This window comes from Pseudophryne corroboree, chromosome 9 (genome assembly GCF_028390025.1).
Source record: "Pseudophryne corroboree isolate aPseCor3 chromosome 9, aPseCor3.hap2, whole genome shotgun sequence".
Classification (NCBI taxonomy): domain Eukaryota; kingdom Metazoa; phylum Chordata; class Amphibia; order Anura; family Myobatrachidae; genus Pseudophryne; species Pseudophryne corroboree.
Window position 1 is genome coordinate 46,533,193 of NC_086452.1, and position 24,117 is coordinate 46,557,309.

At 49.0% G+C, this 24,117-nt stretch overlaps 1 protein-coding gene across 1 annotated transcript in view; it reads left to right on the forward strand.

Annotated features, from left to right (window-relative positions):
• C8B (complement C8 beta chain) overlaps window positions 1–24,117 on the forward strand; it is a 45,950-nt gene that overhangs the window by 15,506 nt on the left and 6,327 nt on the right. The window contains exons 6-9 of the mRNA XM_063939292.1: window positions 1,020–1,217; window positions 6,027–6,267; window positions 10,872–11,000; window positions 11,343–11,506. Coding sequence (XP_063795362.1) covers window positions 1,020–1,217; window positions 6,027–6,267; window positions 10,872–11,000; window positions 11,343–11,506 — 732 coding nt within the window. The remainder of the gene's footprint in view (window positions 1–1,019; window positions 1,218–6,026; window positions 6,268–10,871; window positions 11,001–11,342; window positions 11,507–24,117) is intronic.

Consider the following 24,117-nt stretch of genomic DNA (forward strand, 5'->3'; position numbering starts at 1 on the left):
GATCCCGGTCACTCTACGAAGAAAACGACACCCCAAAAAATAATAATCCTCATGTCGACCTTTAGACCTGTCGACCTAGCACATGTCGACCTAGAAACCCTGTCGACCTTCCATCCATGTCGACCTAGTGACTGTCGACCTATAGTGGTCGACCTAAACATTGTCGACCTAGACACTGTCGATTTGATGAACCACACCCCAGCTGCATAGCTCTAATTTAAGGATGGGTGTATTATGTGGACAGCAAAATGCTGCTTTTTTTTTTTAATGCAATATTTTTATTGAAGAGATGTTGAATAAATGTAAATGTCGACAACAAATTTTCCGTAGTTTTACGAAAGTCAGCAAAATGCTGCTTTTAAAAAGAATGATAGTACTTTCCCCATGGAACAACATGGTTCAATTGATTCCAGCCACGGCAGTGTTCCTATATATATATATATATATATATATATATATATATTTAAAGTTTAGCTTACTTTCTCCAAAGAAAATAATGGTTCCATTGATTCAATGATAGTACTTTTTCCAAAGAAAATAATGGTTCCATTGATTCAATGATAGTACTTTCACCAAAGAAAAGAATGATTCCACTGAATTCATTGATAGTACTTTCCCTAAAGAAAAGAATGGTTCCACTGAATTCACTGATAGTACTTTCCCCAAAGAAAGTAATGGTTCCACTGACTTCAATCATGGAAAATCATGGTTCTTTTAACTTCAGTAATAGTACTTTTTCCAAAAATGAATATGTCAGCTTATTTCAATGCTAGTATAGTATTTTGCTTATATTAAGTACTTGGCTGAGTTGGTTTTAGTAATAGCAGATTCCCCATGGAACTCTGCACTGAGACAATACAGCATAATATTGGCGATCACCATTATTATCATCATCATCATCAACATCACCATCTAGGACTGTAGACATCTCAATTTTTATATTGTCAAGTTACTTTGTAACAGCAGCGACATCAATATATGATCTCATAATCCATTTTTATATTTTCTTCCATTTTTAGTCTAAAGGCGAATATGAGTTTAAACTGTCTGAGCATGAATCATATTCGGATTTTGAAAGAGATTTTCTTAGCGTACATGAAAAGCAAACCAGCTTCAGCCTCAACTTTAAAATACCGTCCGTTATTGAGATTGGATTCAGCTACAGTGATAAGAGCTTTAAAAAGTTTGTGGAAAGAACAAGGAGATTCTCACATACGGTAAGTACTCACGCAGGGGTGTCCTATGAGGGGAGGGGGCCGGTGACATCTCTATTGCGCATTCGCATATCTCAGGAAAAATGCCACTGACACCATTTACCTGGAGGGTTTTTGTGAGGCGACCACACAGGGTCAGAGGCGTAGCTAGGGTTTTTGGAGCCCAGGGCAAGATGTAAAATGGCGCCCCCCCCCCCCCAAAAAAAGAAGAAGCATGTGCGCGCGTCGGGAAAATGGGCGTGGCCACACACCAGAAGGGGTGTGGCCACGCTCCAGAAGGGGTGTGGCCACTGAAAATGGCCCACAGTGCCAGTTACATTGCCCAACAGTGCCAGTTACATTGCCCCACAGTGCCAGATACAATGCCCCACAGTGCCGGATACATGCCCCACAGTGCCAGTTACATTGCCCCACTGTGCCAGATACATGCCCCACAGTGCCAGTTACATTGCCCCACTGTGCCAGATACATGCCCCACAGTGCCAGTTACATTGCCCCACTGTGCCAGATACATGCCCCACAGTGCCAGTTACATTGCCCCACTGTGCCAGATACATTGCCCCACTGTGCCAGATACATGCCCCACAGTGCCAGTTACATTGCCCCACAGTGCCAGATACATTGCCCCACAGTGCCAGTTACATGCCCCACAGTGCCAGATACATGCCCCACAGTGCCAGATACATTGCCCCACAGTGCCAGATACATTGCCCCACAGTGCCAGTTACATGCCCCACAGTGCCAGATACATTGCCCCACAGTGCCAGATACATTGCCCCACAGTGCCAGTTACATTGCCCCACAGTGCCAGATACAATGCCCCACAGTGCCAGTTACATTGCCCCACAGTGCCAGATACATGCCCCACAGTGCCAGTTACATTGCCCCACAGTGCCAGATACATTGCCCCACAGTGCCAGTTACATGCCCCACAGTGCCAGATACATGCCCCACAGTGCCAGATACATGCCCCACAGTGCCAGTTACATGCCCCACAGTGCCAGTTACATTGCCCCACTGTGCCAGATACATGCCCCACAGTGCCAGTTACATTGCCCCACAGTGCCAGATACATGCCCCACAGTGCCAGATACATGCCCCACAGTGCCAGGCCCCACTCAGTGCCAGTTACATGCCCCATTTGGTGCCAGATACATGCCCCACTGTGCCCGTGCCCCCCCCCGTTCACTCACCGGCCGCTTATGTGAGGGGAGGAGAGCGCAGCGCAGCACCTCTCCTTCCCCTCACCGCTCCGTCCAGGTCTCCCGTCCCGTCTCCGGCGGCTGTGTCTGGCGCCGGTTCGCTAGCCAATCAGAGCTCGCGGACCGGCAGGCAATCAGGAGCCGGTCCGCAAGCTCTGATTGGCTAACGCCGGAGATCGGACACAGCAGCGCTGCTAGTGCTGGCAGCGGCGCTGAGGGGAGGGAGAGACGCTGCGCTCTCCTCCCCTCACATTTAGGGTTGACAGGGGCGAGTGGGGCATGATGCCCTGGCCGCCGGCGGCGCCCCCCCTCTCCTGGGCCTGCCAAGGCGCCCAGGGCACGTGCCCCACTCGCCCTACCCTAGATACGCCTCTGCACAGGGTAATAACTGTATATTGAATGGGTGCTGGTACGGGCAGGGAAGTAGAGAGCCTGGCTAGGCCCAGCTACTTTTCAGTGGGCGTGGCCTAATAACAGGAGGCGTGGCCATGCACCCGTAGAATAAAATACAGAAAAAATTGTATTTTAAACAGGATGACCTTGCATTCCATTGCTTGTCTTCAGATATCAAGTATATTGTAAATGTTGGGCAGGGTAATTAAATGGCTCTCCAAAGTGCACAGGGGGGCAGCCATATTGCCAGCTACACCCATGACATTGTAGCCTGTCAATTCACTAGCAGATGGTGCCAGGACTAGACTTTCCCTTTGCCAGTATGGGAATTTACTATATATTTTCTCCTGGAAGTTTCTGTAGAACAAAAATAAGGGACGGTACAGCTGAGGCATCATAGATTGCGCAGTGGTGAGCATCACTGCCTCCCAGCACTGTGGCAATGGTTTATATACCGTTACATGGCTGATATGTGTGGAGTTTATATGTTCTCCAGTTGCTTGCAGGGGTTCTCTATCAGGTGTCCTGGTTGACTACCACACCAAAAAAAGTCACTGGCAGATTAATTGGCTGTTGGCAAAAAAAAAATAATAATAATAACCTTAGCGTGTATATATGTCTAGGGAATATAGATTGTAAACTCAACTGGTGCATGGAATAAACAATTGAAATATTCTCTGTAGATTTGTGTGCACTTTATAAATGATTGTTAATAAATACTGTAAAGTTTTATGACTGTATGCAAGCTAGTATGGGGCCTGTGTTTTTTTAGGAGGACCACTTTTTGGATTACAGTCTATTATGAGATCGATTTAAGGATAGCTAGTCCCATGTCCACTTATAGCAATGAACTGCTATATCTCCTTTGGAAAAGTAAGAGGAGGTAGACCTACCTAAGGTTGGCCATGGCATTATGTGTACTTACAGCACCACTGGACAGATTGCACCTACAACACTTAGGGGTACGTTTAGTAAACCTTCTAAAGTGGACAAGTACAGCTAGCATGCCAAAAAGACACCCACATAATGGGGGTCATTCCGAGTTGTTCGCTCGCTAGCAGTTTTTAGCAGCCGTGCAAACGTATTGCCGCCGCCCACTGGGGAGTGTATTTTCGCTTTGCAGAAGTGCGAACGCTTGTGCAGCAGAGCGCCTGCAAAAACATTTTGTGCAAAACAAGACCAGCCCTGAACTTTCTCTTTGTGTGTGTTGATTCTAACGGAGGGACGGCTTTTGACATCACACAACCGCCCAGCGTTCGCCCAGCCACGCCTGCGTTTTCCCTGGCACGCCTGCGTTTTTCCATACACTCCCTGAAAACGATCAGTTGACACCCAGAAATGCCCTTTCCTGTCAATCTTCTTGCGGCCGCCAGTGCGACTGAAAACGTTGCTAGAACCTGTGCAAAATCACAAAGGACTTTGTACCCGTACGTCGCGTGTGTGCATTGCAGTGCATACGCATGCGCAGATTAGCCATTTTTTACACTGATCGCTACGCAGCGAACAACAGCAGCTAGCAATCAATTGGGAATGACCCCCAATGATCTAATACAAATGACTTTGATGCCAGTGCATGCAGTAGGTGTCCAGCACTGGGATTCTCTGTTGGTTCAGAGGCAGTTTGCAATGCGTGTAGAGATAGGGCCTTGTTTTACCGGTATTAATGCTTCCATGACAAGCTGGTATTGACCTTAGAATGAAAGTCCGGAGAGGTGTAGTAAGCAATAATATAATATAATATAATATAATATAATAATAAATGGAATTAACAGCCTAGCGCTTCTAAACAGCGGCTGGTTTTTAACACAAGGAATTCACCCCAAAGAATCCAAATACAATGATACTAAAAAATAAAAGTTTAAAAACTAGCGCTTCCAGAGGTATTGAAAACCAAAGGTTCTATGCTTGATCCAGAGAGGAGCCAGGTGTTTCCATGCGCTAAGAGAGACACATTCATATTCTTACTCGCTTTCACATAAAGGTGTCCTCAAATGGTTAAAACAGCTACCCGCTTTTCTGGAAACAACTCTTGAAATGACACTTACAGTACATTCAATTTCTATCTCGAGTTCACAGAAAGGTATCTTTGTGTCCAGCACCTACATCAATTAAAATGAATTTAAAAATAGACAGACCAAAACCCGCTGATGGACGAAAAGTGGAGGAGGCTGACGTGACCTTGCTGTGTGCTTGACTGGTCCAGGTGATGCCGCCACGAAATTCCCCCATTAGTCGGTAAGGTCTGTCTGTGTATACAAAGCTTCAACGTGTTTCAAGGACTACTTTCCCCTTTATCAAAAAGTCCTTCTTGAAAAAGGGGAACGTAATCCTCGAAACGCGTCATGTCAGCCTCCTCCACTTTTTGTCCATCAGCAGGTTTTGGTCTGTCTATTTTTAAATTAATTTTAATTGAGCTTTTTTCCAGACTGTTATATTGTGTTTGGAATATTAAAAACTTTTTTGTGGAGCTCATCGTCCTGTTTGGTCCTTGGCCATACTGAAGGATTTTGCTGGACACAAAGATACCTTTCTGTGAACTCGAGATAGAAATTTAATGTAAGTGTCATTTCAAGGGTTGGTTTCCAGAAAAGCGGGTAACTGTTTTAACCATTTAAAGACACCTTTATGTGAAAGCGAGTAAGAATATTAATGTGAGTGTCTCTCTTAGCGCATGGAAACACCTGACTCCTCTCTGAATCAAGCACAGAACCTTTGGTTTTCAATACCTCTGGAAGCGCTAGGTGCAGTAAGCAGGTAAAAGTTACAGTGATAGTGAACTGCGTTGTTCGGCGTTCGGAAACAGTGCTGAAACTCACACTGTGCTGATGTGAGGAAGAACCCTCTGATGGTTCTTAATGGTATAAGTCAAAATGAGCATGGAGTGATGGCCTTCTAGATAAAGAGCTACATTTGAACACAATGCGAAAAAAGATATTACCAACGCGTTTCACCCAGCAGATCGTCCTTCTTCAGGGATAGTATAAGCCTTTGCACACAGTTATACACATCATTACCAAACAAATGGCTGTGGTGTTTGTAGCCTATTTACTCATTTTGAGTCCACATTGTATAATCCAGTGGAACATCTCTTGAAGACAGCTAGGACAACATTGAAGAAGACAGTACTTGCAGTCATGTGTATACCGTATACGTTTGTTTTGTCTCACGTTTCTTGTAGTGTTTCTACAGTGTAATATGTCCCATTTGGATATTTCAGAGCAGTACGTTTATCCACGCACGGTCTGAAGTAGAAGTGGTTCAATACAAACTGAAATCTCGGAGCCTGATGCTTCATTCTGAGTTCTTCATGAGGGTAAAGCAATTGCCGATGGAATATGTTTATGGTGAATATCGAGACCTCTACCGGGACTATGGAACACATTTCATAACTGAAGCGACTCTAGGCGGCCTCTATGAATACACTTTGATTCTTAATTCAAACAAAATTAAAAAGGAAGGTAAAGTTTTCTTTTAATTTACTACAGCCATTAATTGTGTATCATTTCAGAATTCCTACTAAAGAGCAGTGACGGCAAATTTGGAAATATTGTTCTTTTACTGTGGAATTTGCATATACTGTAGCTTTATTGGGCTTGTACATACAGGCTTTGGAATGATAAATACCGGCGGTCGGGATCCCAGCAGTCAAAATACCAATGCCGGAATCCCGGCAATGCTTGGAATGCCGGCACCAGCATGCCGACTAGGATCACAATCCGGACACCGGAATCTCGACCACCGGAATCCCGTACCACTGGAGAAGTAAACCGTGGCTGGGGAGGATGTTAGGTTTAGGCTGCGGGGGGAAGGCTAGGCTATGGGTAGGGGGAGTTAGGTTTAGGCTGTGGGGTGGGAGGGTTAGGTTTAGGCTGCGGGAAGGGGAGGGGGGTTAGGTTTAAGCACCCCAGGGAAGGGCTAGGCTGCATGGGGGCAGTGCTGCAAGAATGGTGGTATGGGGCGGTACTGCGTACCGGTAAGAAATTCCCAGCTGCTACGCAGTACAGCCGCAACCTTGCAGGTACAGTGTCAGGGAGAGGAGAGCGCAGCATGCGCCTCTCCTAAACTGTCCAGTCAGTCCGGTGATCGGTCTGTCCTCCTCCGAGTTCGACGGCGTGTATTACAATCAAACGCCAGTCCGTGAGCCAATCAGAACTCGCAGACCGGAAGCCAATCAGGAGCCACTGCTGTCGGACCGCAAGCTCTGATTTGCTCACGGACCGACGCCTGACTTGAAATACAGGACACTGCCGACGCCGCGGGAGGAGACCAGACTGAGGGCAGGAGAGGCACGTGGTGCACTCTCCTCTGCCCGACAGTGACACTGCACAGCTGGCCCCAGGCAGCAGCAGCAATGGTGAGTTGAAGTGCTGGGGTCATATCTGGCACTGTGCAGGCATATCTGGCACTGTGGGCGCATATGTGTAGCTGGCACTGTGGGGGCATATCTGGTACTGTGAGGGCATATCTGGCACTGTGGGGGCATATCTGGCACCCTGGGGGCATATGTGTATCTGGCACCGTGGGGACATATGTGTATCTGGCACTGTGGGGGCATATCTGGCATATGTGTATCTGGCACCGTGGGGGCATATGTGTATCTGGCACTGTGGGGGCATAGCTGGCATATGTGTATCTAGCACTGTGGGGGCATATCTGGCATATGTGTATCTGCACTGTGTGGGCATATTTGGCACAGTGGGGAGATATGTGTATCTGGCAGTGTAAGGGCATATGTGTATCTGGCACTGTGGGGGCATATGTGTATCTGGAACTGTGCAGGCATATCTGGCACCATGGGGGCATATGTGTATCTGGCACTGGGAGGGCATATTTGTATCTGGCACTATTGGGGGCATATGTGTATCTGGCACTGTGGGGCATATGTGTATCTGGCACTATTGAGGGCATATGTGTATCTGGCACTATTGGGGGCATATGTGTATCATGCCCCCATTTCCATTGGCCACGCCCCATGAAGCATGTGGCCACGTCCATTTTTTGTTCCACTAAGACATTTTTTCTGCTTACACCACTGCATGGGAGTGAGGGTTAGGTTCCGGCTGTGGGAAGGGAGGGTTAGAGGAGCATTGGGGAAAGGTAAGTATACTAACATTGCCCCTGTCGGGATTCTCACCAATGGGATGCCGCAGTCTGTATTTTGACTTGATTTGATGGGCTTTATTCTCTATTTTTATCGGAAGTATTTTACTGCAACTTTTGAATCCATTTTCGGGAATTTACTAAGCTGCTGAGTTTCTTGTTTTGTATTTTCCGATGTCGAAGTGATTTGTATTGTCGGGTAGTGTTTTACGGGAGTGATGTGTAAAACACAGCCGGACATAACACAATGAAGACCAGGCGGATCATTGAGATCCGTGCAGGGCTTCATTGTGTACATTATGAGTAGTGTTTAAAGAGTTAAAAGAAAAAAATTGCGTGGGGTCTCCCCTCCTATGTATAGCCAGCCTCGGGCTCTTTGAGCCGGCCCTGGTTGTAAAAATACAGGGGGGAAAATGCGTAGGGTCCCCCCATATTTATACAACCAGCACCGAGCTCTGCGTCCGGTCCTGGTTAAAAAAATACAGTGGACAAAAGATGTAGGGGTCCCCCGTATCTTTTAAACCAGCACCGGGCTCCACTAGCCAGAGAGATAATGCCACAGCCGGGGGACACTTTTATATATGTCCCTGCGGCCGTGGCATTACCCCCCCCCCCCCCCCCCCCAACTAGTCACCCCTCCAGGCACCCAAGGACCAGGGATGAAGCCTGAGGCTGTCCCCCCAATCCCTGGGCGGTGGATAGGGGGCTGATAGCCTTTGTGTAAAATTAAGAATATTGTGTTTTTGTTGTAGAACTACAAGTCCCAGCAAGCCTCCCCGCAAGCTGGTACTTGGAGAACCACAAGTACCAGCATGCGGGGAAATAACGGGCCCGCTGGTACCTGTAATCGGGATCATTGGTGACAGGCCATCAATGATGAAGTCACTTTCCATTAGCATCAGACCATCGATGGTTGCTAAACCATTAATGGTCAATGGCTAACTCTACACTCTTATTACATCCACTAACGAGTGTTACAAATAATAATAATAGTAATAATAATAATAATTAACAAGCAATTGTTAACAACTGTAAAGTTATCCTTAGAAATTTCTGCGCATGTCACTTCCTGTTCCTGTTTCCTCCCCTTGCTCTGATTGGTTCTTGTTATATGGTGGTGTTGTTGTATAATATATATGTTAGAGTTTGGTATATTTGTTCATCCTTTACATTGTCGGCATTCATTATGAACATGTCAACATATTTGCTTGTTCAGCATTTACTACGTCAGCATTCAGTAGAGCGACACTGATGTTATATCAACCTTGTTCAAATGTTGACACACTGTTTTTTTCCTGTAATTCTGTCTCTAATTTCAACCCTAACACTAACCCTAAAGGATATGTTATCATCATGAGTGGCTACATTCTCATTGCATACCATGTTACATTTTGTGAGATCCTACTTCCTTTGAGGTAATGGGGGTCATTCCGAGTTGATCGGTAGCTAAAAATGTTGGCTGCGCAGCTAAGATGCAAAAATACGGCACTTCTGCGCATGTGTATGCGGCGCAGTGCGCACACGCGACGTACTTTCACAACGGGCGAAGTATTTTTAGACAAGGTCTAGCGAAGCTTTTCAGTCGCAATGCCAGCCGCAGAGTGATTGACAGGAAAGGGGCGTTTCTGGGTGTCAACTGACTGTTTTCAGGGAGTGCTCGAAAAACGCAGGCGTGCCAGGAAAAATGCAGGCGCGGCTGGGCGAACGCAGGGCGTGTTTGTGACGTCAAATCCGGAACTGAATAGTCTGAAGTGATCGCAAGCGCTGAGTAGGTCTGGAGCTACTCTGAAACTGCACAATTTTTTTTTGTAGCCGTTCTGCGATCCTTTCGTTCGCACTTCTGCTAAGTTAAAATACACTCCCAGTGGGAGGCGGCATAGCGTTTGCACGGCTGCTAAAAACAGCTAGCGAGCGATCAACTCGGAATGACCCCCAATGTGCAGAAACTTGTTGTAACCCGTAGCAATCATCTAAATGTTTTTTGTTTTTTTTTATTTCTACATATTGCTAGCATGGTTTACCATACATTACTGCATGTAGAAATCATTGTATTTAAATATTCTGCTTAACGTGTGAAATTAGCCTTCAAATGGAGTTTTAGGGGTTTTCTCTAAACACTGAGGGGGTCATTCCGAGTTGATCGCTCGCTGACGTTTTTCGCAACGCAGCGATCAGGTCTTTACTGCGCATGCATATGCACCGCAATGCGCAGGCGCGTTGTACGGGTACAAAGCGGATCGTTGCTGGGCGATGGATTTAACAAAGAATCCATTCGCACAGCCCATCGCAAGGAGATTGACAGGAAGAGGGCGTTTGTGGGTGTCAACTGACTGTTTTCTGGGGGTGTTTGGAAAAACACAGGCGTGTCCAAGCGTTTGCAGGGCGGGTGTCTGACGTCAACTCCGGCACCAAAAAGACAGAATTGATCACAAGGGCTAGTAAGTCCACAGCTACTTAGAAACTGCACAAAATGTTTTTATAGAGCTCTGCTGCAAAGCCGTTCGCACGCTAGCGAAGCGGAAATACACTCCCCTGTGGGCGGCGACTATGCGTTTGCACGGCTGCTAAAAGCAGCTAGCGAGCGATCAACTCGGAATGACCCCCTGGAGTCTGGCAAACTCCCCAGTGTCTGACCAGAATGAGGCATGTTGTTTATAAAATAGCATGACAATGCTCTATAAATTGATATACTGCTTCCACTATGGTGCGATGTGTTTCACATCATCACTCTGCAGTGGGTGGAGGATGATGAGGCCAATGATGTCATTGCAGAGCAGTGGGCGGAGCCTGATAATGCAGTGGGTGGAGCCTGGCAACATGAAGTGTGTTGTTAGGTGCCCCTTGACCTGACGTTTGACTTCCTCATCTCTCGGAGAGGAGCTTAGTAAAGTAGATAAGGGTGGTCATAACTGGTATTACATAAAATGATTTATCCCTTTTCCATTTTGTTTTAATCCCATAGATTATAACTTAAAAGATATAAAGTCCTGCGTGTCGGCGGGCTTTACACTTGGAGGTAATATTTGTGGAGTATGGGTGAGTGGCACTGTGTCCGCGGATGCGTGCGATGGGCTCCTGAAGGAAATTGGAGGTGAGTAATTATTTCATTGCCACATGTGCGGAGTTGGTGGGGGGAACCTGGTGCGGTATCCCCCTGATATTATCGGATTGTGCATACTCACATATGCTGGCTCAGCACACACACTGCTGCCTCCACTATTATTTGATGACTGTTAACATTTTTGGTACCTAGCCTGCTGTATTTACCTGAATTTATGTTACAGCATACATCTGTAATGTAAATACCTCCAACGGGGAGCTGCGCCAATGCGTAATACACTCCTTAGGTTCGGGGTTGCTGAGTGATATCATCTTGTACAAGAAAAAGATCAAAGAGCTTTAATTGTGTAATATTTGTAGTAATATGTTACAGGCAAAACTTCAAAGAATGAACTTGTTCAAGACTTTGTAGCGCTTGTGCGCGGAGGAGCTAGCGAGCAAATCACAACGCTTGCGTACAAGAGCCTTCCCACTCCGGACCTCATGCAAGAGTGGGGTGATGCTGTGCAGTACAACCCGGAAATCATAAAGTATAAGGTATTAGGCATTTTATTCTTCCTATAACGTTATTTTTTGATAGGAAAAAAATGAGATTTATGGTAAGAACTTACCGTTATTAAATCTCTTTCTGCGAGGTACACTGGGCTCCACAGGTAATGACATTGGGGTGTAGAGTAGGATCTTGATCCGAGGCACCAACAGGCTCAAAGCTTTGACCTTCTTCCCAGAATGCATAGCGCCGCCTCCTCTATAACCCCGCCTCCGTTCACAGGAGCTCAGTTTTCGTTAACCAATGCAGTAACAGGCAAAAGAGACGACAACGGTTAGTAGCCACATACACCACATTCTCACGACAGGAGAAAGTGTCAGCGGCTAATGCCATACCAACCCAAAGAAGCTAAGTGCGTCAGGGTGGGTGCCCTGTGGAGCCCAATGTACCTCGCAGAAAGAGATTTAACAAAGGTAAGTTCTTACCATAAAACTCGTTTTCTGCTGCGGGGTACACTGGGCTCCACAGGGAATAGCACTGGGGATGTCCTAAAGCAGTTCCTTATGGGAGGGGACACACTGTAGCGGGCACAAGAACCCAGCATCCAAAGGAAGCATCCTGGGAAGCGGAAGTATCGAAGGCATAGAACCTTATGAACGTGTTCACTGAGGACCACGTAGCCGCCTTGCACAACTGTTCATGGGTCGTACCACGGCGGGCCGCCCAAGAAGGTCCAACCGACCGAGTAGAATAGGCCTTTATGGTAGCAGGAGCTGGAAGGCCAGCCTGTACATAAACATGTTCAATCGCCATTCTAATCCATCTGGCTAGGGTCTGCTTGTGAGCAGGCCAGCCACGTTTTTGAAAACCAAACAGAACAAAGAGAGAATCCGACTTCCTAATGGAGGCAGTTCTCTTCACGTAGATACGGAGAGCCCGTACCACATCCAAAGACCACTCTTTGGAAGACAATTCAGGAGAGGCAAAGGCCGGAACCAAAATCTCCTGATTAAGGTGGAAAGAAGACAGCACCTTAGGTAAATACCTGGGACATGTTCTAAGAACCGCCCGATAACGGTGAAAAATCAGATATGGTGACCTACAAGATAAGGCACCCAAATCCAACACTCGTCTAGCAGAGGCAATAGCCAGCAGAAAAAAAAACCTTAAGAGAAAGCCACTTAAGGTCTGCAGATTCAAGGGACTCAAACGGAGACTCTTGCAATGCCTCTAGAACCACCGACAAGTCCCAAGGAGCCACAGGCGGGACATAAGGAGGTTGAATCCGCAACACACCCTGAGTGAACGTATGAACATCAGGTAAAGTCGCAATTTTTCTCTGGAACCAAACCGACAAGGCAGAAATATGAACCTTGATGGAGGCTAGACGAAGACCCAAGTCCAGGCCCCATTGTAGAAAGGCCAAAAGTTTGGCCGTACTAAACTTGTAAGCATCATGATTGTTAGATGCGCACCAAGCAAAGCAAAGGAAGAATTCCAGGCCCGGTTTCCGGGTTTTCAACATAGTTTGAATGACCGCCTCAGAAAAACCTATGGCCCTCAAGGCAGAAGCTTCAAGAGCCACGCCATCAAAGCCAACCAGGCTAAATCCTGATATACACAGGGGCCCTGAACAAGGAGATCTGGGCGCAGTGGAAGTAGAAGGGGACGCTCTATCGAGAGACCCTGAAGGTCTGAGAACCAATGCCGCCTGGGCCACGCGGTAGCGATCAGAAGTAGGATTCCTCCTTCTTGCTTTAACTTCCTTATTACTCTGGGCAGGAGTGACACTGGAGGGAACACGTATGGCAGCTGAAAGTTCCATGGAATTGCCAGTGCATCCACGTACGCTGCTTGAGGATCCCTTTTCCTTGCTCCGAAGACTGGAACCTTGTGATTGTGTCGAGACGCCATCAGGCCCACATCTGGAAGGCCCCACCCGTCCACGAGGAGTTGAAACACTTCTGGATGGAGGGTCCACTCTCCGGTGTGTACGTCCTGACGACTGAGAAAGTCCGCTTCCCAGTTTAGGACCCCCAGAATGAATACTGCCGATATGGCTGGCAGATGGCGTTCTTGAATCCTTGATACTTCCCTCATTGCCATGCGGCTTCGAGTGCCACCTTGATGATTAATGTACACCACCATGGTGGCGTTGTCCGACTGTACTTGAACAAGTCTGTTCTGTATTAAATGCTGGGCCAAGTTCAGATATTGAACATGGCCCGCAGTTCCAGAATGTTTATCGGGAGGAGAGACTCCTCCTTGGTCCACCGACCATGAAGGGAGTGTTGCTCCAACACTGCGCCCAAACCTCTCAGACTGGCATCCGTCATCAGAAGGACCCAGTTGGAGATCCAGAAGGGATGACCCCTGCTCAATCGTTGGTCCTGAAGCCACCAGCTCAGTAACAGACGGACCTCCGGAGACAAGGAGATCATTTGAGACCTGATCCGGTGAGGCAGGCCATCCCACTCGGCAAGAATCAACTTCTGCAGAGGACGGGAATGGAATTGAGCGTACTCCACCATGTCGAAGGCCGACACCATGAGACCTTTGCATTGCCGAATGTATCGACACTTGCGGACGAGATAGGAAGCATCAAATCCTGTCCTGAAGCTTCAGGACTTTCTCCTGAGAGAAGAACAACCGCTGGTTGTGAGTGTCCAACAACGCCCCCAGGTGCACCATGCTCTGAGCAGGGACCAGGGGAGATTTCTTCCAGTTGATGAGCCACCCATGGGCTTGCAGAAACTGGATAGTCAGATCCAGATGCCGTAGGAGAATTTCTGGGGAATTTGCCAGGATCAACAAGTCATTCAGATACGGTAGGATCCCGACCCCTTGACGGCGGAGTACAGCCGTCATTACCGCCATGACCTTGGTGAAGACTCGCAGAGCCATGGTCAAACCAAAAGGTAATGCCCGAAATTGGTAATGGAGGTTGCCAACCGCAAACCTCAGGTACTGCTGATGCGACACTGCAATGGGAATATGCAGGTAAGCATCCTGTATGTCCAGGGAGACCATATAATCCCCAGGTTCCAAGGCCAGAACAATAGAGTGAAGAGTTTCCATACAAAACTTGGAGACCCTCACAAATTTGTTCAAGGACTTGAGGTTTCGGGACTAGGAACAGCGGTGAATAGTACCCCTTACCTCTCTGAGCCAGAGGCACCTGTACTATCACTCCTGTGTCCAGGAGGGACTGTACCACCGAATGAAGAGTTTTTACCTTCACCTGATCCGAAGGTACGTCTGTCAGGAAAAATCAATGAGGGGGATGATTCTTTAAGGATATGGCGTAACCTCGAGTGACGACTTCCCGTACCCAGGCATCGGAAGTGGTCCTCAACCATTCCTGGGTATACCCTAGAAGTCTGCCCCCCACCCTGGGATCCCCCAGAGGGAGGCCCGACCAGTCATGTGGCAGGCTTGTCAGTTTTGGAAGCAGGCTGACTGGCAGCCCAGGCCCTTTTGGGTTTGGGCTTATTGGGTTTGAAAGTGCGAACCTATTTCGGGTACGCCTGACCTTTTGCTTTCCCTGAAGGATGAAAGGAGCGAAATGGAGTACTTTTAGCCTTCGGCACCGAAGGGGCAGTACTAGGTAGACATGCTGTTTTAGCAGAGGCTAAGTCAGCCACTATCTTGTTGAGATCTTCTCCGGAAAGAATGTCTCCCTTAAAAGGGAGTACCTCCAGGGTTTTCTTAGAGTCCAGATCCACAGACCAGAGAATCCAGCGAGACAAAATGGACATAGTAGAAGCCTTGGCCGCCAGAATACCGGCATCAGAAGCCACCTCCTTAATGTAATGAGACGCTGTGACAATATAAGGTAGACATTGTCTAGCATGATCAGACGCGTTGGAAGGCAACTCCGCCTCCAGCTCCTGAGCCCACACTTCAACAGCCTCTGCAGCCCATGTCGCTGCAATGGTGCAATGGTGGGCTTATGCGCAGCACCAGTTAGGGCGTAAATTGCCTTTAAACAACCTTCCACATGCTTATCCATCGGTTCTTTCAGAGACGTGACGGTAGTTACCGACACAGCTGAGGATACCACCAGCCGCGCCACCTGCGAATCCATATGCTGGGGAGGTTTACTTAGCTGCGCAGCGAGGGGGTAGCGTGCCAGCATCTTCTTGTGAGGCGTGAATTTTTTCCCTGGATTTTCCCAGGACTCCTGATGTATGTCAACTAATTGGTCAGAATGAGGTAAAACTTGTTTAACCACTTTCTGGCGTTTAAACCTGTTCGGTTTCTTAGGGGCAGCATCAGGCTCCGGGTCATCAGTAATTTGAAGAATGGTCCTGATAGCCTCCAACAAGTCAGGAACATCCACCTGTGAAACAGATTCCCATCAGAAGCATCGGGATCAGAATCTGTGTCGTTGGTGGATTGTGAGGAAGTAATGGCCCGCTTAGAGGACCCCTTGGTCTTAAGGGGGGTACTCACGGAGCGATCGCTGCTTAAAATCTAAGCAATCTGACTAGATTGCTTAGATTTTAAGCCTGATCGCTCCTTGTGTACCCCCTACAGAGATAGCGATGCGCAGCCCCGCGCATCGCTATCGCTGGAGCTAGATTGGCCTGCCGTGCAGGCCAGGGGCGGATCCAGAAAAGAATGACAGGGGGGGCACCATAAGTGGTTGTGCTATCAAGGAGGGGTGGAGTTAGAAGTGGAGTGGGCGTGGCGAAGTTTCAGTGCGTGTGACCAATTGTGTGAGGGGGTGTGGTCAAGTGCTCAATGTGAGTATCGAGTGTGTCTATGATCGAAATGCACTGCTGGAGGGGGTACAGGTCCACAGTTAGTTCTTATACCTTATGGGGATCATTCCGAAACGTTCGCACGCTGCTGGTTTTCGCAGCCGTGCGAACGGGTCGGAACTGCACATACGTAGCGGACGCAATGCGCAGGCGCATTATTGCTCAGCGACGGCCGTTGCTGGGCAACGACAAGAACACAGAAGAAAGCGATCGCAGGGGCGATCGCATGAAGATTGACAGCAGGAAGGTCACCCCCACTCCCCCCCCCCAGCAAAAGACCGCTCACAGCAGCACCATTCTCTCTCCCCAGGTCACCCCCACTCCCCCGCCCCCCCCCCCCCCCCCCCCCCCCCGAGGGGGAGATACAGGGAGAGGGAGGGTGCTTAGTGATAGTCACAGGAAGAGTGAGGGTAAGGGTACTGAGGGTGAGATACAAGGAGGGTGAGGGTGCTGAGGGAGAGTTACAAGGAGGGTGAGGGTAAGGGCATTGAGGGGGAAATATGGGGAGGGTAAGGGCGCTGAGGATAGTTACAGAGAGGGGGAGTGCTCTGAGGGGGAGTTACAGGGAGGGTGAGGATAAAGTCGCTGAGGGGGAGATACAGGGAGGGTGAGGGGGAGAGTAAGGGCGCTGAGGGGGAGTTACAGGATGAGGACAGGGACACTGAGGGTGAGCTACAGGGAGGGTGAGGGGGCTGAGGGGGAGATACAGGGAGGGTGAGGGGGCTGAGGTAGAGATACAGGGACAAAACATTTGTTTCAGGAAAGAAAAATATATTATATAAACATGATGTGACTGTACATACTATTCTCAAAAAACCATACTTTCCTATTCAAAATAATCTAAATAATGAAGCATTCCCTGACAATATCGCACGCCCATGCCTCCCTCCCGGCATCACATTTACTATAATACTACAAGTGCATGGACTGTAATATAATGCTACTAGTGCCTGTAATATAATGCTACAATGCATGGGATATAATATAATTCTACAAGTGCATTGTAGCATTATATTACAGGCACTTGTAGCATTATATTACAGTCCACGCACTTGTAGTATTATATTATAGTCAAGGCAGTGGGCATTGGCCCTCATTCCGAGTCGTTCGCTCGTTCTTTTTCATCGCATCGCAGTGAATTTCCGCTTAGTGCGCATGCGCAATATTCGCACTGCGACTGCGCCAAGTAATTTAACAATGAAGATAGTATTTTTACTCACGGCTTTTTCTTCGCTCCGGCGATCGTAGTGTGATTGACAGGAAATGGGTGTTACTGGGCGGAAACAGGCCGTTTTATGGGCGTGTGGGAAAAAACGCTACCGTTTCCGGAAAAAACGCAGGAGTGGCTGGAGAAACTGGGGAGTGTCTGGGCGAACGCTGGGTGTGTTTGTGACGTCAAACCAGGATCGACAAGCACTGAACTGATCGCACAGGCAGAGTAAGTGTGGAGCTACTCTAAAACTGCTAAGTAGTTTGTGATCGCAATATTGCGAATACTTCGGTCGCAATTTTAAGATGCTAAGATACACTCCCAGTAGGCGGCGGCTTAGCGTGAGTAACTCTGCTAAAATCGCCTTGCGACCGATCAACTCGGAATGAGGGCCATTGTTTTGGAGCAAATACCTTACAGCAGGTTTGCCCCACTGGCTGGTACCTGAGGACTGGAAGGAGCCGACAGCGCATGGTGGGTACAGGTCCTAAGGGTACAGGAGAAGACAGCTGCTGCGGATGGCGTGATGTCTTCACATTACGTTGCGGGCACCAGGTTCCCTTTGGTTATTAGGCAGGGGAGGATCAGCGCCGGCGGCTAAGAGTGAGAGTGTGAGTAGTACACTTTCACTGCACAGCGTACACGGCGTGGTGTCAGTGGGGAGCACAGCACCACGCCGGAGATCGGTAGCAGAGATCCCCAGCGGCGGCGGGCTGCATCTGTAAAGTTCCTCCTCCTGCTCGGCTCCTCCGTGTGAGCAGAACAGCAGCAGCAGGTGACAGGAGAGCAGGGGCAGGGGCAAACGCAGGATTTAGTGAGGGGGGTTTCCATGTGTGGGTGTGTGTATGTGTGTATGTATGTATGTATGTATGTGTGCACGTACATGTGTGTGTGTGTGTGTGTGTGTGTGTGTGTATGTATATATATATATATATATATATATATATATATCTAATGACAAAAAATAGGCACTCACTGAAGATGTTGCTTAATACCAAGGTGTCCTCCATATATGTAATAGGTGGCATGCCCCCCCCCATGCAGTAGAACCAGGCGGTACTCAGCGGTCTCTGTGAGTAAATCAATGTATTACAGTACAAAAGGCATAGTGTACCGATGTTTCAACGCCACATAAAGCGTTTTTTTTTCCTTCAAGCCTACAGTAAAGCACCTTGAAAAAAACGCCCATTGAAACATCGGTACACTATGCCTTTTGTAATACATTGATTTACTCACAAAGGCTACTAAGTGCCACCTGGTTTCCACTGCATGGAGAGGTGCATGCCAGTCTCCACCCAGGGAATTACTGCACCAGGGACATGCAGTATTGCACCATATAATACACACAGAGTAACACACAAACACATATACACAAACACACACCCAAACATACATACACAATCACATACATACACACATACATAAATTACTACAAATACAAACATACATACAGTTACAGTATGTAATTACCCTTCCACCAGGCGCTAGCAGCACTGTAAGGACGGAGGGAACTTGAGCAGCCAGCAGCTCCCCCTTCACCCCTCCGGACTGTTTATAGTAGAGAGCTATGGTAGCTCTCTGCTGCCGCTGCAGTGCAGCGGCTCCGCGGTCGCGATCGCGAACGCGATCGCGGCTTTTACCTGAGATGGAGACAGCTGTGTCTCCATCTCAAGAACAGGAGATTCAACTCATCAGGGGGGCGTGCGCCACTGAGGGGGACATGTCGGGTGCCGGAGGCGGATGCGCACAGCGGCGGGGGACATGTCGGGGGCGGGTGCGCACAGCAGCATGGACAATACAAAACATCTATTAAAAATGACAGGGGGGGCACGTGCCTTGGTGCCCCCCCCCCCCTAAATCCGCCACTGGTGCAGGCCAATCTAGCGGGTCACTCATTTCACCCGCTGGGTGAAATGAGCGGCCCCCCGTCTCCCCCCGCACGCTCAGCACACATCGCGCTGTGCTGAGCGGCGGGAGAGATGTGTGCTGAGCGGTTCGCTCAGCACATATCTCTCCCGCATTGGCCAGTGAGTACTGTCCTTTATGCAGACGAGGGTTAGACTTCTGAGTAGTCAGTGATTGGTTCAATTGCTGTAACTGAGCGGACAGTTGATCTGCCCATGGTGAGTTAACAGCAGGGACCATCAGCGGTTGTATCGGTAAAGGAGGTCCCATAGGGGGCGTTAGTGTAGTTACCAGAGTATTCAATAGCGTGGAGAAGGTAGCCCAAGGTAGGTCATTTTGAACCCCCGTTGCGACAGTCCCACTTGGGGGTAAGGATCCCCCAGAACCTGAACCCTCAGCTGCTATGCTTTCCTCAAATGTGTCTGCTGCGTCACCACCATGCAATGTGGGATCAGCTCCAGCACCATTGCCCTTTGTAGCTGACATATCCGAAAGCTCAATACAAGGCAACACAGTACAATGGGGGTAATTCCAAGTTGATCGCAGCAGGATATTTTTTAGCAGTTGGGCAAAACCATGTGCACTGCAGGGGGGGGGGGAGGGGGGGCAGATATAACATCTGCAGAGAGAGTTAGATTTGGGTGGGTTATTTTGTTTCTGTGCAGGGTAAATACTGGCTGCTTTATTTTTACACTGCTATTTAGATTGCAGATTGAACACACCCCACCCAAATCTATCTCTCTCTGCACATGTTATATCTGCCTCCCTGCAGTGCACATGGTTTTGACCAACTGCTAAAAAATTTCCTGCTGCGATCAACTTGGAATTACCCTCAATATCAGCAGCACAATACCTGACAAGAACCCCCTGTGTAGTATATTAGCACAAACAGAGAGTTCCAGAGGTATATGAGGGGTAATTCTGAGTTGATCGCAGCAGGAATTTTTTTAGCAGTTGGGTAAAACCATGTGCACTGCAGGGGGGGGGGGGGGGGGGGCAGATATAACATTTGCAGAGAGAGTTAGATTTGGGTGGGTTATTTTGTTTCTGTGCAGGGTAAATACTGGCTGCTTTATTTTTACACTGCAAATTAGATTGCAGATTGAACACACCACACCCAAATCTAACTCTCTCTGCACATGTTATATCTGCCTCCCCTGCAGTGCACATGGTTTTGCCCAATTGCTAACAGAATTCCTGCTGCGATCAACTTGGAATTACCCCCATGGTGACTAAAAATCACAGAGAAAAATACACACTGAGTAAATCCTGTGTGTGGTGTATATAGTTCCCATATGCTATATATGTGTTCTGGTGGAAGGTTACAACGGATCTTATTTTGTATTTGTATTAGTTGGCGTATGAATCTCTTTCTGTGTTCTTTGGTTTCCTGTACTTCTCCAGTAAAGAAGCATGCAACACTCACTGTGTCCTGGTTACATAAAAAAAACTCTTATTTAAATATAAGTAACAGATTTAACACTGTGAACTACCTATATTAAATGACGCACTTAGCCCCCTCAGGTTATAGAATATAGGGATAGCAATCTAATACCCCTTTTCCACTAGTAGCACGGATCGCAGCTGCGACCCGTGCTACAGCCCCCTTTCAGACAGCGCTCCCCAACCCGGCATATTGCCGGGTTGGTGACACTGCTAGTGACGCGGTAGGGGCGACGCTGGGAGATCACATGATCTCCCTGCGCCGCCCTCCCATACACTGTGAACGGGAGCGGCTCCCGTTCACACTACACAGCTTACCGGGTTGAACACGTGTTCAACCCAGCTAGCTACCCGGGTAGGATTCCCAGATCACTTGATCCGGGAATTTGCAGGGGGACCCTTTTCCACTAGGGAAAAACACAGGTAAATCTGAAACATTTACCAGTGTTCTAAGGAGCTAGTGGAAAAGCGGTACGAGTGAGATACACGAAATGGAGGTCGCACAGCAGCTATATGCACACACACATAGTCACATTGGGGGTGATTCCGAGTTGTTCGCTCGCTAGCTGCTTTTAGCAGCATTGCACACGCTAAGGCGCCGCCCTCTGGGAGTGTTTCTTAGCTTAGCAGAAGTGCGAACGAAAGATTAGCAGAATTGCGAATAGAAATTTCTTAGCAGTTTCTGAGTAGCTCCAGACTTACTCAGCCATTGCGACCAGCTCAGTCCTTTTCGTTCCTGGTTTGACGTCACAAACACACCCATCGTTTGCCCAACCACTCCCCCGTTTCTCCAGCCACTCCTGCGTTTTGCAACTCGAACGCCTGCGTTTTTCCGCACACTCCCATAAAACGTCCAGTTTCCGCCCAGAAACACCCACTTCCTGTCAATCACACTACGATCAGCACAGCGATGAAAAAGCTTCGTTATGCCGTGAGTAAAATACCTAACTTTTGTGTAAAATAACTAAGCGCATGCGCTCTGCGAACCTTGCGCCATACTTACCGACTATTTGGCTGCTCTCTCCGGGAGAGAGCAGCCAGGTCGGCTCGGCAGGGGGGCAGGCTGCGATGTGAGTGAAGAGGGGGGCGGGCCGGAGGCGTGGCGCAGGTGGGCCGGGGGCGTGGCACAGGCGGGCCGGGGGCGTGACTACGGGATTGTCCCGTGTAAGCCCCGCCCCCCGCTGTGTAATGCCGCTATTACCGGCATTATACAGCAGGGGGCGGGGCTATGATGACGCGATTCAACAAGAATCGCGTCATCGCCTGCCCGGACCGCCCACTTTACTCGCTAAGTGGGCGGCCGGGCAGGGGGTCGGGAGACTTGCCTGCTCTTCCGGGGGGCCGGGAGGGTCACCCGATTTTCGGGAGCCTCCCGGCCATTCCGGGAGAGTAGGCAAGTCTGCCTTGCGCATGCGCCGTAAGCGACTAATCGCAGTATAGCGAAAATCGGCAACGAGCGAACAACTCGGAATGACCTCCATTGTACAATGCAGAAATTATGACATGCACTAAAACTGCACAGGACTAGCAATACAGAGTAATACTAAGTACAGCTATACACTCAATAGATATATCAATGCACAGTAAAGACTGGATGTATATCACAGGGTACTTGTACTACATAACCCTGAAATAATGCACTATTTCTTAACTAACACTGTCAGCAGACAAGGAGAATACTTAAGTGTCCTGTAAAATGCACAGCGCTGACAGGCAGGCGGCTTTACAGAGGAGGATTTGCCCAAACAGTCCCAGGATCAGCTCAGATTGTCCTAATGGCGCCCAAACGCTGACAGGGAGTGAGGGAGAGAGAGAGATGCAGCTCCAGGGCGGGAACATTTACTCTAAATGGCGCCGTGGGGCTGGGGGAGGGGATACAGGTCAAAGCCTTATCCCCCTGCTGGACTTCACCACCGGGTACTGTGGGCTTATATAAACGGTTTATGAGAGAAAACCGACCTGTGCCCTTGCCCTGGTGGTCTAGTGGGGTCCCTGTACTACCACAGTGTCCACGCCAGCGTGCACGGCCCACCTCCCATCGGCCCCGCGGGATCGCGATTTACAGCGGGTCCCGCCGGGGGGACCCACTTACCTCCTTCTCAGGGCTGCTGGAGCCTGCTTACTGCATGGCACCAACTACAAAACTGAGCTCCTTTGCACGAAGGCGGGGTTATAGAGGAGGCGGCGCTATGCATTCTGGGAAGATGGTCAAAGCTTTGAGCCTGTTGGTGCCTCGGATCAAGATCCTACTCTACACCCCAATGTCATTCCCTGTGGAGCCCAGTGTACCCCGCATCAGAAAAAATTGTTCTCTTTTGTTCATATTCCACTTAATGGGCCTGGCTCAGAGTTGCACGCAATGCTACTGGGCCTGGCTCAGAGTCGCAGGCAATGCCAATGGGCCTGGCTCAGAGTTGCATGCAATGCCAGGGGTCTGGCTCAAAGTCGTACGCAATGCCAATGGGCCTGGCTCAGATTCGCACACAATGCCAGTGGGCCTGGCTCAGAGTCGCACACAATGCCAATGGGCCAGGCTCAGAGTCGCACACAATGCCAATGGGCCAGGCTCAGAGTTGTACGCAATGCCAGTGGGCCTGGCTCAGAGTCGTACGTAGTGCCAATGGGCCTGGCTCAGAGTCGTACGCAATGCCAGTGGGCCTGGCTCAGAGTTCCATGCAATGCGAAAGGGCCTGGCTCAGAGTCGCATGCAATGCCAATGGGTCTGGTGAAAAGTCTTACACAATGCCAATGGGCCTGGTTCAGAGTTGCACGCAATGCCAATGGGCCTGGTCCGGAGTTGCACACAATGCCAATGGGCCTGGTTCAGAGTCGCACGCAATGCCAGTGAGCCTGTTTCAGAGTTGTATGCAATGCCAATGGTCCTGGTTCAGAGTTGCACACAATTGCAATGTTTCTGGTTCAGAGTTGCACGCAATGCCGATAGGCCTGGTTTGGAGTCGCATGCAAGGCCAATGTTCATGGAGTTGAGTGATTTGCTCTGCTACTGCGTGTTCTCTAAATGCCCTAAAAACTCCAGCGGCGCATGCGTTACACACAGTGTACACACAGAGGGCGTTGTTGCAGCGGAGACACACGGATGCAGTGATGTCTTGGAAAAGTGCTGGGAGTTCCTGGGCGGTGACTGGGAGGTGAGTAAACAGACGCACGGAGATTGCCTGTCTTATGGGGCACGTCGCTGAAGTGTTTGCGCACTTTGGCGAACTCAGATGGTAAATCTGCCCTTACCAAAGGGCTGGTGCAAGTGTTAATGTTGCGACTGATGGCAGGGCCGGATCTAGGGGGGGGGGGCGACCGCCCCCCCCTAACACAGTCA